The following is a 17,556-nucleotide window of genomic DNA, read 5'->3' as shown; positions in this document are numbered from 1 at the left end:
GGTAATGAACTGGAACATTTAACAATTGGGGGGGGGGGTTATCATGGGGGCAATAATCGGGAAGGGAGACACAGAGCAAAATTACAACTGAATATCAGGCAGGCAATGTACAGTGAAAAGAAAACACTTAAAAATTCTACTTAACAGACTGGCGCCACACACACACACACACACACACACACACACACACACACACACACACGCACACGCACATGCACACGCACACGAAATGGACCCCCTCGGGTCTTTATTCAGTCCATCAGCCCAGGAGGGAAAGGCGAGCTGGGGACCAGGGCCTGGCCGGGTACCTCTCCCCCTCGTGTGATCACACCGACTCCAACCCCCCACGGTGGGACTCGAACCCACGACCCGAAATCCTCAGCTTAGGATCCTGGCTGCTCGACCACCACCACCATAAGGAGCCCCACCAAAGACCGCGGACCAAGAGCAATGCCCACGATCACCGCTCCCACGCTCTTCCCCGAGCAAGAATGGCCATGATGACTGCCGTACTCTTGTCCTGACAACCACTCTACTCTTTCTCTTCTCCGGCCACTCGCCTCCTGATTGGACGAGAGGTTGTCGGGCGACCAGTGGCCTCCCCTCATTGGTCATGCCGAACACTCCATCTGGCTAAGGCGGAGTCGCCCTCAGGTAACTCGTCTTCAGATTGGTCAGGGGCGGGGGGGGGGGGGCTTCTGAGGTAATGATGCGAAGAACGAAGGAGATTTGTTGGCGATGTAAAAAAAACCTGACTATAAAAGCGCACACACGAAATTAACCCATTAGACAGAAGGACGGGACCCTGACTATAAACACATACTTATCGAAATAACTGAACTGCGGGGGACTGCTGTCTGTTTGTGTGCAGGAGGCTTCCAAATCCGTAACAATAACCTAATGTATTGCGGTCAGACAGACAGACAGACAGACAGAGACAGACAGACAGAGACAGACAGACACCAGATTGCATGTTTTTATATGATTGATACATCAGGTCTGTGTAAATCATTGTACACATATTCGGTGATTGTTTTTCATCATTGGTTTGCAGTCATGTTAAATATATCCTGTATCCTTTTTTTTTGTAGGCAAATGGTACAGCAGAAAATGCTGAGCAACTCAAATCTTCAACTATGGAGAGTCGCACAAAGGTCACTGGAGTAGTGACAATGATATCGAAGGTCGCTGCACGTATTTCTGGTAAGAGTAATGTAACTGATTGAAGTGAAAATGGATGCTGTTTGTAAGCTGCAAACCTCAGCATTTACTCTGCAGTTATGGTTAAATGTCGATTTGACATCATGAGCATTGATCTTGTATGAAACTTCAGTGAATATGTTCAGCGGCCTGCAAAAGTATTCACTCCTGACCAATAATACCACATTGAGATGAATTACCAATTATGTGGAAACAATTTTTCCAAATGAACTTTTTAATTTATAACTGAAGAGAACAAACTAAACACTGTTATATTTGAATGAGGTTACATGTCAGGAATACCTGGAAAACAGGTACAAATCAAAATTCACCGGTTGTAAAAAATATTCAGCCCCTTCAGTCAGTACTTGTACTTGGTGGAAACACCTTTTGCAGCAATGACTGCTACGAGTGTTTTTGGGACGGTCTCGACCAGCCTTGTGCAGTGAGATGGTGAAATCTTTGCCCATTCTTCACGTGAATATAACTCGAGTTCTGCCAAGTTTTATGGGGATTGTCGATGGACTGCAACCTTCAAGTCTCACCATAAATGTTCAATGGGGTTCAAGTTAGGACTTTGACTGGGCCACTCACGAACATTTATTTTCTTCTTATTCAGCCACTCCAGTGTTGCTTTTGCTTTGTACTTTGGATCATTGTGAATCTCCTACCCAATTACAGATTCATGGCTGACTCGAGCAGGTTTTTTTATCAAGGATTGTCCTGTACTTTGCACCGTCCATTGTCCCTTCTATCCTGACAAGCTTCCCGGTCGCTGCTGATGAAATGTAACCCCATAACATGATGCTGCCACCACCAAGCTTGACAGTGGGGATGGTGTTGACTGGGTGATGTCCAATGTAAGGTTTGCGCCAGAAGTAACGCTTTGAATTTGGACCAAAAAGTTCAAGTTTTCTCTCATCTGATCACAAAACTTTTCTCCACATGACTGCACATCATTAAGATGTTTTGTTCTCCTCTTCTTCTTCCCTTGAAAAAGGGTGAGTTCCAATGGCACCAAGCTTCTGCCATGCCTTGGCCAAGATACTCCTCCACTTCCCTCTGTACTTAGCCAACTCTCTCCACTCTACTCAATGATATCACTCCTCACACAATCCTGCCACATCTCGACCACGGTCTACTTTTTTTCCTCCAACCTTGCTTCTTCAACCAATCTGCTCCCCCCCCCCCCTCCACACTAAGTGCCCAGCCCACCTCAGCCGGCATTTCACCAATCTCCCCGTCAAGCTCACCATTTTCTTTTTTTTTGTACACCTTGTCGAGGCTCAGATGAGAACTGACACACAACGCACAGCAAGGGGGGCATGAGAAAAGAGGGGTGGGAGTGGGTAGGACAAAACAGTGGGGAACAGAGACACCAGGCGATCTGTGGAAGGGAGAGGGATGGGGCGGGGACACGGGGTATACAACATGGACATTGCAGGGACTTTTAGGAAGGAAAGCAGGGAATTTGAAGGAGGTGGGTTTGGGGTGGATTAACGGGGGTATAAAAGATCGAGGATTTTGATGTGGGACGATAAGAGGTGGTGGTGAACAGCTGTTTTGAAGGCCGGGAGGAGAATACAGCATTCTCCCTAGAATACCCCTCACATTTATCTTCCTACTTTCCTGCCCCATGATAAACATTTGTGGGCTGAGAGCGCTTTCTTACCTGAAACCGTTGTTCATTCTGAACTCCTCAGATATCGCAGGACCAACCAAAACTCTTCCCTTCGTTTGCTTGTACATCACTTCCACCAACCTCACTTCTGCTTCCAGAACTCTCATTCATCTTCGTGTCGCGTGTCGGACAGTGTCGTACGCCTTCTCCAGGTCCACAAATCCCAATGCCATTTCACCTTGCACCTCCAACCTGTTCTCCACCAGCTGTCTCAGCGTGAACATCCCGTCCGTCATCCCCCTACCCTTTCTCGACCCCTGCTGCTCTTCTCTGATCTCCATCTCCACACATTTCCTCATCCTCCTGTCCAGAATTCTCACCAGCACCTTCATTACATGACTTCGGAGCGTCATGCCCCTGTACTTTCCCAGATCTTGAACATCGCCCCTTCCATATCAGCACAATTAACCCTGTCTTCCAATCCTCCAGAACTGAACCATCTATCATACATATATTCAACAGCCTCTTTGTCCAACTGACTCCAACTTCTCTTGCTGCAATTATCGTCTACAGTATGTACACACCTCATCAATGCCTGGCGCTTTTCCTTTCTTCATCCTCCTCAATGCCATCTGTATCTCCTCCTCCATGATCTCCACCAACTCTGCTTTCCCCCTCTTCATAACACGGTAGCTCCAGCTTGCTGTTGCTTCCTCCCCGGTTCAACAGCTCCCCAAAATGTCCTTCCCACACCTTCAATTCTGCCCCTCGCTCTGTCATTACCCTCCCACCCACATCCTTAATCACCACCCCACCCCCTTCATGTTGTTACTATCCCCATCCCTGTCATGAGCCAATTTATAAACCATCCTCTTCCCACCATCCTCTTCCAACTTGTTGTACACCTCCTCTTCCATATCATTCCTCACCTTATCCACAGTACTCCTTGCTGCCTTCTTCTTCTGCCCATACAGGTGCATCAACCCGACATCCGGTTGGCTCCCCCATCCTTGATATTCTCCATCCTCTTCCAAACCTCATTCTTTTCACGAACTGCCTTCGCTACCTTCTCTATCCACGTCCACCACAGCTGGTTTCTCTCCCTCGATGATGCACCCTTTCCTGATTTCTTTCCACACAGAACTTTGGCAATTCCCCTAAACGCCTTTCTGTACTTCTTCCACTCCTCCTGAAAATCTTCTACTTCTTCGCTAAGTTGCTCATAACTTGCCCTCACCCTCTCCTTGCACTCTATGACGACATTTCCCCAGCACTTCCCCCACCTTATCATCTTCTGGGTGCGAAGATCCTCTCCTGCCCTACCTTACAATCCTTAACCCTCCACAACTGTCACTTCCTTACCACCACTAAATCCAACTTTGTTCTATGATGTCAACTCCTATAGGTAATCCTGTGGCTTTCCTGCTTTTGAAAAAATGAACCAGCAATGGCCATCCCATTGCTCGCCACCTGCTCTTGACCCTCTCTATTCCTCGTTCCACAACCAAACTTACCAACACATTCCTCTTCACCCTGCTCCATGACTTCCACATGCGCATTATAGTCCCCTGAAATGCACAACTTTTTTTTTTCACAGCAAAAGATATTTTTTTCGCAAACTCCATTCGAGCTTTTAGCTGCGTCATTTTCACGAATGGCTTCTTTCTTTCCACCTGTCCATAGAGGCGATCTAGCTTTGTGAAGGGAACGGGATATTGTTGATTGATGAAACACTGACCCCCATCTCGGACATAGACCCTTGCGGATCTTACAAAGTCATTGTTGGATTTACAATGACATCCCAATCCAGTTTCCTGCTTGCCCAACTGCTGAGTCTGGATGGGCGACCTGATATCGGTAGAGTCTGGGTGGTATGATACGTTTTCCACTTCATGATGGATTTCACTGTACTCAAAGGAATAATGAGTGACTTTGAAGTCTTCTTATAAACCCTCTCCTGAATGGTGCTTCTCCACCACTTTATGTCTGACTTCCTTGAAAAGATCCTTGGTCTTCATGTTTGCTCGTTGGTTGACCAAGTGACTTGCACCATAAAACTCCTTAGATAAGTGGGGGAGCTGAATTAGCTCACCTGTAACATAGTTCCTTGTAGCTTATGGGATGGCGCGTCATCCGTCCATCAGTCCATCAGTCCATCTGTGTGTAAACACTTGCAACTTCTCTGAAACTACTGATGGGATTATGAACAAACATGGCTAAAATGATATTTGATATGTTGGAACTAAAGTTTGCTCACAGCATTAAAAATATTTGGGTCTAAGGATGGCTACCGGGGGTCAGAGTGGGTCCAGGTTTTACCCCCCAAAATAGGTACTTGCTTTTAATTTTGATGAAACTTGACCACAACCTTCATCACCCTTGATGTCTCACATTGACTTCCTCTTCAGTGTCATTGTTCTACCAGGTGAGTGCATCGGAATATTGCCCTTATTGTTTTTCAGTTAAATCACTGCTTACATACAATTGGTGTCAGGAGTAAGATTGTTGTGGATCCGGGGTTCAGGATTTGCCATGAGGGGGAGATTCCTTTAGCTCCTCCTGACCTCCGTTCCTGAGGCCGCCGACTTCAGATAACTCTGTGGTCCAACGGGCTGCAGATATTATGCATCCACAGTCGCTCAACTTATAATTACCATCTGGGCAGGGTTACGCTCCGGTGTCTCCCGACACCTTTTCGTTAGCATGAAACCTAACTTGGGGCTCTGCCCTCAGCACAGCACCTTGAATGACTGCCGAGCGGAACAGGAAATACAGCGCCAGCCAATGAGATGAACCAATCAGTTTGAGTAAAAACATCCCATACTAGCAATAAGTGTGGACATTGCTGGACCAATGAAGGAATGGACAATATGAACAGGTGCAGGAGAACAAACTCCAAGGGTTTATTTACAGGATGGAGAGCAAGGAAAAGCATATGGCGCAATGAAGACAGAAGTTTTATTTCCAGGGGTATCCATAGAGCAGGAACATACAATATTTGTGTGGTGTGGCAAAAGACATACAGTAGGTCATGCGATGGAAAAAGAACAAAGAGCAGACTTGCAATGAACTACTGTATCTATATTATACATGTTACTTAATTTAACATAACAAGGTGCCCATCAGACTCATTTTGTGGAAGGCGAGACAAGCTTGAGAGAGAAAGAGAAGTTTGAGGTGTGTTGGCGACCTCTCTCACCCGGCATGGACTTGCATTCCTGTGGTGATATCAAGTGTGGGGACGGTAAGGGGAGGGAAATGGGAACCGATGAGTGTCGCTGTGTGAAACGAGCTAACTATTGGGTATGGTTGATCCAGTCTCTTGCCTTGCCTGGGCGCTTGCCCCGCTCCAGTCTCTGAATGCTCCATCAGCATTCTGCTCCGTTCCGCAAGATGAAAAACCAAAACCGAACCTGAACACTGGGGTCCTCTGCCCTTTTATGTTGTGTTTCCCCCAAAATGAGTGAGTCTCCAAGGTAGGTCTCACATCATGAGCCATTATTGCAGAACTCATAATGTGTTTTCCCCCAAATTTAGTGAGTCTCTTCGGTCGGTCTCGCATCATGAACCATGAAGGCAGAACTCATGTTGTGTTTCTCCCAAATTCAGTGAGTCTCCAAGGTAGGTCTCACATTGTGAACCATCAATGCAGAACTCATGTGGGTCTTGGTCGCTCAAAAGGTCTTCAAACAAATCGATAGTTTCACCTCTCGTTTTCCAAAGAAGTTTGTTTTCAATTTGTATTTCTGATACAATTTCCTGTGAGAGAAAAGAAAAACGTATTAATTAATTTAATATATTTAATACAACATTATATTATATGCATAAATCAAACTGCATATATTCAAAGAATATCTTACCTCCATAGATGAGAGGTTCCATTCCAAAACATCATTTTCAATGTGGAGATCAAAGGTAGGACAAGCATTCCACGGCATTTAAAAGTCATCCCAACTCAGCTTGGTAAGGTCCGCCATCTCAAACATGCCAAAAGTTTTAAATGTATGCCGGTGATCTGCTTTATGTAGGGGTGATAAAATAGAGGTGTGTTTATTGGTGACTAGTGTGGTTATTTAGGCCAGCCCACACAAGCCCGCACCTACCCGAGCAATGTTTACAACACCAAACATTATTTTATTAGTTTCACATCAAAATATTTTGAGTGAAAATCATAAGCCAGACATGAATCAGGTTGCTTGGGCAACAGAGAAAACAGGATGTCGGGGTGCTGAGCTAACTGAATTTTTGGTAGGGCTTTCAGTTTCCTCCCATTGTTTTAACACATTGAATGTTGACTTTATTCCTCGACAGTATGATTTCTTGTGGCGTCAACATTTTAAAATATCACAAATGTGGTTTTTTATATAATATCTCTGTTCAACAAAGATATTCCCAACATACTATTTATTAACACAAGCATAACCCGCGCTCTGCGCGACATGTTGGGGTGGGTGTGTTTGAGAAAGGAACTGATGCAGAGTATCAGTAGTAATTTTACTTTAATGCAGTAAGTGGAGTACGATTTCACTGTTTCAGAACCATTTTTTTTTTTTGGTACCATGCACCTCATATGGTCTTTGAGATAATGTAAGCCGAATATCACGTGACTCGAGCGCAGAACAAAGTCGAAGATAGCGCGACAAGAAACCACAAACTCGGAAATAATATATAAGATTCTCGATGGTGATGGAAACCATAAGAAAATCAAACACTTTGATAAACTACAAAAAAACTTATTGTTACGAATCTGGAAACCATGCGCACTCAACATTCAGGTCCCAAAGTTAGTTATGCCGGTAAGTACGTGTGTAGTCAGGACCTTGTCCTTTTGTTTAGCGGAAGGATTAAATGTGTGCATTGTGACGTCTTTAGTTAGGTTATTATATCCAACGAGCCATCGAATAAACCATCCCATCTGCATGATCCATCCCCCATCATGATCCACTACCCACCCGCTGTCTACAAGCACTCTGACTTGCCGGGGCAGGGTCTTGCAGCTGTTCCTTGCCGCTCCCACCAATGCTCTTTCCACAAACGTTTTAACTCTTGCACCAACGCAACATGGATATTGTTACTCTTCGAGAGCAGAGCCACATGGAGAATACGGGGTCTCCGAACAGGGGCCATGGCTCCGCCCCGGTAGGGTGTGGCCGTGGGCCAATGAGGGACGGACAGCAAGATGATTCTCGCCAAGGCTCCTCCCCATGTGGGAGGCGATATATCTCCGAGACGCTCTGTGCAAGAAGAGGTGTGTGGACGAGAGTTCGCGTGAGTTAGAAAGAGTTTTGATGGTGGCTAGTCGGGTTTTGAGGAAGTTTGTGCACGGAGGCTGAGTCAGCTGCAGTTTGTTTGCGGTGGCTGTTGTGGGGAGTTCTGGCCTGTTTTGTGAACCCGACTATTCGCCACGTGGGCCGCCATGAGCCACAAGTCCCACACGTGCGGCTGGGACCTTCGACGACCCACAGGTACCCATCCGAACTCTGACCCCCAGCTCGTCTCTCTCATCGGCTGGAGGGTCCAATAAACACTCCGGGGTTTCTTTTCTTTTTGTGTGTGTGACTATGTGTGTGCCCGTCTATAAGTAGAATTGTTTAAGTGTTTATTTCATCATTGTAAATACTGCATTGCATATTCGCGTTAAGTCTTGCCCTGTGTCTTTATTTTATTGTAAATAAATTATTAGAAATGTTCCCAGCTCGTTTCCGTCCTTTCTTTATTTGGTCCAGCATGGTCCGGGTCTGAGTTCAGATGGGGGTTCATCCCCGATAATCTGTTAATTCTAGCCGGCACGGCTTTGGCAGTTTCCGCTCGGCTGCCACCGAGTCAGAGTTGGTAGTCGCTAGTTGGAACTCTACCGCAGTCGGTAGAGTGATCCAGTTCGAGAAAGTCGTGCCGAGGGTGTGAATCCCTGGTAGCAAAGACTGCGTGGTTATTTTGGTATATTGGGATCTAGACAATTAACCCTACGCCACTCGGTCGAGATATTGGCGTTTCACGGTCGATTAATCGACCCGCCGGCTTCGGAGTTATCTGGAGCGACGGCCTATAATTCCGGGGAGATCGGTGGGAGACGGCGTTAACTTCCCCACCTTGCGGTCATTCTCGCCACCGACCCCCGGCCCACAACAATATATTCATAGGCTCCCGTTTTGAGTTCAATGACCAGCGGGACATTGGTCTTCATAATTTATTTATTTATTTATTTATACATGATAAGATGGAGAGAAATTGGGATTTTGATCATTATTACATCATTATTATCATTATTACTGTCATGCTCATTTGTGGGAGAAGTTTGATTTTGCAGAGGGATTTGGGGAATGGTTGGTTGTGGGACCCATTCACTGACATGTAAAATCTGGGGTGATTTTGTCCCTCAACTCTCATTTTCCAACCACGACAGTAGGTTGCTGGAGCCACATTTGAACCAAAGAACCAAGGGTATGAACAAACAACAAAACAGGAGAGGAGGGAAGGAAACATTGCACCCTGGAAATAAGAGGGTTGCGTTAGGAAGGGTTAAAGGAGGTAGAAAAGGATGGGGGTAGCGATTGGGGGTGGGGGGGGTGATATGAGATGGTGGTGTCCTGGAGGTAACAGTGGGACTGAACAGCCTCAGGAGGACAGTTGCATAAACTGATGAAAGAGGAACAAATGAGTAGAGGTATGCAGTCAGCTTGGATTTTGGGAGTAGAACCAGGAGGGGGTAACTGGAAGAATGTGTTTCTTTTACTATATGCTTAGCCCACTCGAGGTCACGGCTGATGGTGATCCTCGAAGTTCAAGAGACTATACCTCTTCTCGTGGTTGACCAGGAAAATAGATAGGAGGGTTCGTTTTATGATTGGTCTGGAGTGATAAGGTGAGACTGTGATTTCCCAGGATTGAAGGACATGTTCCATTTATCAGATCAGTGTCTCATCAATTTTAAATTTATAGAGAGTAATGTAGCTGCTGTTTGCTTAGCAGTGGGATGGGGGTGTTGTACGACACAGAACATGGGAGAGGTTGTTTATGTTGGTGAAAAATAAGACAATCTGGGCTCATTTTGTGTCCTTGGAGAACCCCAGCCTCTTCTGGAAGAGGAGAGGAATGGATAATTTATATTTCCTTGTTTCAGAAGGTCTATCGTCTCAGTATTTTTAATACAGAAATTGAGGCTGGTGAGAGGTGGCAGGTTGACAAACCAACAGAGGGGCAGTGGGGAAATCACAGACAAGAAGACGTGCACAAACAGAGAGTACAAGAATGGGTAGTTTCATGGAGGAAAGGGGGTGAGAGGGTAACCAAGAATACGAGATCATGAGTGTGTGTTGAAGAAACTGTGAGGTGGAAAGGACGTTTTGTATCATATATCGGAATGCTATTTTATTCTCCTCTCTTTCCAGAACTGCTTGGGAGAGTGAACTGGGTGGAGGAAAGCCTGCAGCCTGACAGCAATCATGGTACCGAGGATTTCCACAGGAAACTTTCTGAAGCCGAACGCCTTCTGGGTGAGATGCGCAGGATGAGGTTCCAGGACCAGCTCATGATCGCAAAAGATGAGAAACGAGAAGCTGAGTTTTGTAAGTTTATCGTGATGACTTGTCGGCTGTGATGTGTGGAACCCAGCATGTGCTTGTGTGGGAATCCTCTGTGAAAGGTCTGGTGTTTTAGGCTGAGTGAAGGCAGAATGGCTCATTCATTGGTGTGCTCATACTCTAAGCTATATATGCATGCTTACATATTTCTTCCTCTGTTAAGTCCTTATCTGACAAACCCTGCCTTCCTGGCCCAGTGCCACCAAGGAGACCACATCTCAAAGTATGCCAGACCTGAAGATAAGGACGAAAATTGCCTTTTCAGTGCTATTCTAATGTGAATTATTTGTCGTCCCGTGATGTCTGGTTCCGGTTCCGGTTGTTGAGCACCAGTGGCGATTCTTTTCGGGGCCTCTGCCGACTTTCTCAAAGATAAGTTTTCCGGTCGTTTTTTTCCAACTTCAGTGAAAATTCATCCCACCCCCTTACATCTACCTCCTCCTAACTCCTTCCCTGTTGTACCCCACACTTACTCCTCCCATCTTGCTCCCCATCCTACCTCCTCCCTTCGCATCTCTCCACTGTCCACCACCTTACGAACAGTTCCTCCTCTGGTATCCCAAACTGTATGGCTTTCAAACATTAGTGAGCTCCGTTCCAACCTAACAAATGTCTCACACTCTCAATCAGCACACTCCTCAATATCTCAAACATGCTCTCTTCTCTCTTCACACATCTCCCTATTCTCACCCCTCAAATCTTGTACCTCCCCCCCACCCACTCCCATCTTTACCATACCATTACCCAGTCTCATCCTTCCCCTCTCCCCACCCATCCCTTCTCCCTCCTTCCCCATGACCGTGCCTGCTCTCTTCATTTCCCCTCACTCTTAAAGCTTCCCTCTCACCACTCCCTCTCAATTCAGCCACCTCCTGCCTCTTCAAAGCAAACTTCCTTCATGCTCTTCTCCCCCCAGCTCCCCCCACACCTTTCTCCCTCAATTTTATCCCCTCACTCTTCTCACTAAAATCTCGCCCTCATGCCACTGACTTTCAAATCTGTCCACTCACAACCCCTTCTCAAAGCTGCCCCCTTCAGACGCACAAAAGCCTACTCCTTCCCCCACCCTCTCTCTTCCATCTCATTTCTTCACCTCCTCCAATCTCCCACTTCCCTTTTCCCCCTCTCTTATTACTCCCCACTGTGACTTATCCTCAGCCCTTTGTCCTCCTCCCCATCTGACACTCGCCCCAAGCTCCACTGCAATATCCTACACACTGTCAACAACTCTTCCTACCCTCCTTTCCCCTGCACCAAAAGCCTCCTCCCCTCCCTCTTCCTTAACAGTGTGGACCTCATATATCCAGGGCCTTTGGTCTAACCTGACAGATCTCTCCATACAGGTTGCCACTGACAAGCAAGACATAATCTGCTTCACAGAAACTTTCCTCCTTCAAGACATCCCTGACTCTTTAGTATCTCTCCCTGGTTACTCCCTCCTCCGGAATGACAGACGTGAGCCTCGTCCTGGTGGCAGAGTTACTCTCTTTCTCAAAAACTCTATTCTTCACTCTCCATGCACTGCCCTTACTCAGCCAATTCCCCCCCCCAGGAATACCTCTGGCGATGACTTCCCTCCGCTCCCACCTCTTGTTTATATGCATGTTGTACCGTCCACCAAACAGTGATGGCTCCATTTACATCTCACTCGTCGAAAACATGGACCAACTTCTATCCTCTCATCCCAACTCTCTCTTCCTCATATCTGGTGACTTCAATTGTCGTCATGCCAGTTGGCTTGGTGTGGGTCCCTCTCTCACCTGCCATGGCACTTCAGCAAAGGATTTCTGTGACTCACTGGGCTGACGCAGTCTGTCAACTTCCTGACCCGGATCTCAGCTCATAGTATTCCATCCCTTCTGGGTTTGATTTTGACCAATCTCCCAGAAAATATCTGCTGTTTTTCCTCCGCTCCAATCGGTTCATCAAACCACGTGCTTATTAAAGCAGACATCTTTCTGGTTGTTATCAGAGAACCACCTCAGCACCCATGAGTCTGGCATTTCACTCAGGCCAACTAGCAGGGTCTTCAAGCAGCCATCAAACTTCGACATTGGTCTCCCATCTCTATTTTCTCTGACATCAACTCATCCTGGGAATTCCTTCAAAGAAATTTGTTCTCTCTCAGGCACAGATTTCAATTCCCTTTCTACTGCCCATGGTACGCTGAAGCTTGTGGCGAGGAAGTTGGCCTGAAACAACTTGCCTTCGCCTCATGGAGGGCAAATCAAACTGAAGGTAATCTCAGTTCCTTCCACAAAGCTTGGAATAAGTGCTTGTGTACCCTGAGGAGACCCAGAAACAACATCTTTCTAATCTCAAGTCTGAACTCTCAAACATCCTCTCCCTCCTCCAAATTCTTGTGGCGTCCAGTGAAGTACCTCAAATGGCCGCACAGCTAACACTGCATGTGAAAAGGCTGAATGCCTAAACTCTGTGTTTGCTTCTAAATCTTGTGTCCCAAACCCATCGCTGTCTTTACCCACCTGACACAGTCGCACCCAGCTGTTCCTGGACTCCGTGTCCTTTTCTCCTGACAAGGTGGAGAGCTTGCTCTCAAACCTCAACAATGTTTATACAACCGGTCCAGATGGCATCAGCCCATGTTTGCTAAAAACCTGCTCTGCTGCTCTTGATCACCCTCTCTCTGTTCTATTCTCCCTCTCATTTACTCGAGGTCGTCTGCCATCTGCTTGGAAATCAGCAAACATTCCCGCACTGCATAAAGAAGGTGCGAAAACTGATCCCAACAACTACAGACCAATCAGCCTTCTCCCAATCATCAGCAAGGTCATGGAATCCATCATCAATTCCAACATCAAATCCTTCCTCTTCTCCAATGGCTTGATTTCCAACAATAAATTTGGATTCAGACCAGGTCACTCTACCCAAGACATGCTGCTTCTGCTCTCCCAAAAATGGATGGAGATCTTCAGTGCCAGACATGAGATCAGAGCCACCTCCCTTGACATATCGATTGCTTTTGATCCGATCGTGCACCAAACTGTCTTCCTATGGTATCCAAAGCAATCTCCACTCCTGGCTCATGGACTTTCTCTCCTGTCACAGTCAACATTGACTCTCGATCTCTCGATCTCTCGATCTCGCTGGAAAATCCTCTTAATCTCCTTGCTGATAACTCCACCCTCTGCCGTACCATCTGTCATCCCTCTGATCAGCAGGCAACTGCTTCTTCACTCTCTGCAGATCTGGATAAAATCATGAGCTGGTCCAACACTTAGAATATGTTTTTCAATCCTGACAAATGGCACACTCTCACGATGTCTCTCTGAAAGGACCGTCTGGAACCCCACCTCCCCCCCACCCCCCGTTTATTCTCTTAACAATCCTCTTGAAGAAGTCCTTCCATTCTAGCTTTTTGGTGTCACTGTCTGCCATGATCTTTCCTGGGGAAGCCACATTGCCAAGCTGCCCTCCAAAACCAATCTCCGATTGGGCATCCTCCGTCGTGCAAAATCCTTCCTTGGCACACCTGAACCTCCAACCACATACCCACGCTTTCATCTGCAGTCTAATGGATTACTGCTCTCCCCTCTGGGGTGTGGTGCTCCTGCCTCCCGCCTTTCTCGGCTTCACGCTGTGGAAACCGAGGCATTTGGGATCATTGGTATCTCCAGCAATGAAGCTGAGTCTTTGGGTCTCTCACTCTCTCACCACAGGCAGGTCGGAGGTCTTTCGATATTCTACCGTTTCCTCTCTGGCCTTGCTCCCCCCCCCGCTCCCCCCATATTTCTGCAGTGCGCTCAAGGTCCGCCAGCAACCCCATTGTGCTGAAACTACCAAAATCAAGAATCACTGCTCACCTTCACTCTTTCATTCCTCCTTTTTTTCCTGTCCCTGGAACAAACTCCCATACTCTCTTCAATCCTACTTCTCCCTCCAGGTCCTCAAAACAGCTGTTCACCACTATCTCTTATCTTCCCCCATCCAAAACCATGATCTTCTCTTCCTCCGTTAATCCTCCCCAAATCCACCTCTTTCAAATTTCCTGTTTTCCTTCCTGAAAGTCCCTGGAGTACCATCTTGTTTACCCTGTGTACCCCACCCCCATCCCACTCCCTTTCACAGATATCCTATTGTCTCTGTTCCCCACTATTTTGTGCTTCCCTCTCCCACCCCTCTTGTCTCCTTCCTTGTTATATGTTTTATGTGTTAGCTCTTACATGAGCCTCGATATGGAAAACAAAAAAATTATAAATAAACAAACAAATTAATAAATGTCTGTTGAAAAGAGAATGTCTGTCCAAGCCTTGTATATGGGGACCCAGGATACATTGTGTTCCCATATGTCCTACACATGTAACTCGTTTCTGTTGGATTGGGTCCATTATGGAATTTTCTTGACGATATTTCAAGTTTATGTCAAAGAACAAACTACTAATCAGTGATTAAATTAAAATAATTCTTTGAACCTTGTTTTTCCAAGTTTAACTTTCTGAAAATTTTCCATGTTTATCTCTTCTTGATAACAGTGCTCTCCAACTCAGGGAGGAGGTTATACACAAATCACATGCAGGACAAAGACATGTGGACAAGTTGCCAAGTTACTTATAGTTTGAACATTTGATCCCAGCATCATGAGCTCAGTGCTCAGATGGGAACACCATTGCTTTTGTTACTTCACCGGAAGAAACTTTCCATTTTGCCAACTGTAACTTTTTAATGAATAATTTCAGAGTTTGATTCCTCAATAATTCAGAGTTCTAATTTTAATCCAAGTTATATATATGTCAACATGAGTCATGTCTCGTGTTGGCTTAATGGTTAGGGTGGTGGGCTTGGTATCCGAGGGTCCTGAGTTCAGGTCTTGCTTTGACGTTGAATTAATACCAGGTGGGGTTGACTCAGCCTGTCATCCTTCCGAGGTTAGCAAAATGAGTACCAGCTTGCTGGGATGATTGAGCCATTCAAATATTCTGCATCGGAGTGGCGACCCATCCAGGATTGTGCCCAATAGCCCAGGAAACTGCTTCGGCAGCACCAACGCTATAAAGAGAGTATGGTCCTGATGGATGGATGGAACATGAGTCTTGAAGAGAGACTCAGAAGTTTGTGCTCCAAGTCGTTTTTTTAATGTGCAAAACACCTCTAATCTTTATGTGGATACCAATGATGTAATCACCCACAAAGTCTTTTGAGATTGTTAAAATATTCCAGTACTTGATCCATAGTTCCCCTTAAAATTCCAATGTCACATCAAGAACAGAATATGAATTTTTGTTTCTTGCTAAAAAAAAGACTGTCTCACCTATAACGTACGTCATTACATAACCGCTGCTGCCTATTACAGTTCACTTTTCATCGATTTAAATGGAGAATGAATATAATTAATGATTAAGTGGAGACGGATGTATTATCTGCTTAATCTAGCATTGTTATTTTCTGACTTGCAGTGCTTAACCAAACGAAAGAAAGGTTTGAAATCCCCCATGAGCAGCTGCTGGATCGAGTTGGTGACGTGCGCCGCGGAATCCAAGAGTTCCGGTCCAAGCTTTCTCAAATGCAGGAAGTCATTGTTGGAGCAGGAAATGACGTACAGCATGCCACTGCCCTGAATGCGGCCAATGTACACACTCTCATGCTATACGAGGTGAGAGCACAACTTCAGCATTTATAATGAAGTGACACTGCGAAATTAGAACATTGGGATCCACAGTTTCATGATTCTCCGACATTCTAATTCCTTTCTAAAGAAGGAAAGAAAGTTCATTATTTTTCTCAAACTGGTATGCAGAGCATTGTCTTTCAATCTATATTTGTGAGAAGGGGAAAGATAACTACTTATTTATTTACTTATTGAGAAAATTATCCAAACCCGGTGACATTGTGGTTAAAGCATCCAATCTGAGTCTGAGAGGTTGGCAATTTGATTCCAACCATGGCCAAATCATACCAAAGCATTTAAATATGGACGTGCTCCTTTGTCTCTTGATGCTCAGCATTTAGAAGTTAGAGTACGGACAAACCCAACAGGTTGCCTTCCAAAGGGAAGGAGATTTCTCCCTAAAAGTGCTTTGCTGACTGTTCAGAGAGAAGTTCTGCCACTAGAAGGTCCCACTGGCACCAAACATGTTCAGGGAAGATACTTCCCTCTCGATCTGTTATCTGTCTGTACGTGAGTGCATGATTTGTGTGACAGTTCTTCCATGATCCTCACGAAATGCAAAAAGATGCATATCTGACTGGGATGTGATATCAACTTCACTCTGTCAGTTTGTACATCATTCCTGATATGTGTCCATGCCAAGGATGAGGTGCACCTGGACATTGCGGGAATAAAACTCTCAAGGGGATAGGCACACATTCGGAGACTTTTGGGGGCTATTTTAAATTGTGATGCATTATATCTCTTACAATTATCGCTACAACAGTTATTTTCATTATTATATCGTGTGAAGTTATAATGGAGTAATTCAGAAATGTAAGACCACCAAGTGTCCAAAGCCTCACTCAGTGGAGGTCTGTGATGTTGGGATGAGAATGTACTGATGCCTGAACTCCTCTTGCCATCAGAGGAATCTCAAAGCATTGGAGATGCAAGTCGAGAAGGCAGAAGATGACTTGGACTCGATTAAGAATGAAATTGATGAAGGCTATATTTTCCTTGAAAACCTGGAACATAAACGCAAGGTAAGTGGTGACATAATTCATGCTGCAGTCAAAGCTTGAGTGACCACCCGGTTTCACCAATGGAGATTCTTTCATCAATGAACTGCACAAGAGACGTGCTCGGGTATTAATATTGTTTATTCGAATAACCTTGTTCACAGATCAATGTGAAAAGCCAAATAGGCGGTTAAAAAAATTATCAAGGAACTGTCCAAGGGATGTACTCGGATATTAAGATTGTCATGTGGACTGTGGCAGTTGGACCAGTAGAGAACCCTTCCAGTCACAATGGTTTCTGCATCAATGGTGGGCTAATCCCTTGAGTGACTGCCTTGAGACTTTTCTCCACAGACCTATGTCAAGCAGATACTCCACGCCTGTGAACTGGCGGGACTAATCCTTGCCGTTTATGAAATAAAATTTAAAGAATATTACTCACACCAGAGGCCTGAAGCCTGAGGCCCATACATGTTGTGGCCTTCAAAAGGTACTGACGCCTATCGGCTCCAACCTTTAGATATTTGA

General features: G+C 45.6%; 1 protein-coding gene and 1 long non-coding RNA gene across 2 annotated transcripts in view; one reads left to right on the top strand and one right to left on the bottom strand.

Annotated features, from left to right (window-relative positions):
• The window catches only part of LAMA5 (laminin subunit alpha 5), a 406,222-nt gene that overhangs the window by 307,386 nt on the left and 81,280 nt on the right, over positions 1-17,556 (top strand). The window contains exons 50-53 of the mRNA XM_085862975.1: positions 1,092-1,203; positions 10,210-10,386; positions 15,816-16,012; positions 16,936-17,052. Of these exons, the coding sequence (XP_085719101.1) occupies positions 1,092-1,203; positions 10,210-10,386; positions 15,816-16,012; positions 16,936-17,052 (603 nt within the window). The remainder of the gene's footprint in view (positions 1-1,091; positions 1,204-10,209; positions 10,387-15,815; positions 16,013-16,935; positions 17,053-17,556) is intronic.
• On the bottom strand, positions 5,766-7,336 carry LOC147009064 (uncharacterized). The gene is made up of 2 exons (XR_015053024.1): positions 6,682-7,336; positions 5,766-6,580 (listed from the first exon to the last, which is right to left on the bottom strand). It is a non-coding gene; the product is annotated as an uncharacterized LOC147009064 (long non-coding RNA).

This window comes from Eptatretus burgeri, chromosome 17 (genome assembly GCF_056783735.1).
Source record: "Eptatretus burgeri isolate ZD-2024b chromosome 17, Ebu_testis_v1, whole genome shotgun sequence".
Lineage (NCBI taxonomy): Eukaryota > Metazoa > Chordata > Myxini > Myxiniformes > Myxinidae > Eptatretus > Eptatretus burgeri.
This window is presented reverse-complemented; position numbering and strand designations above follow the sequence as displayed.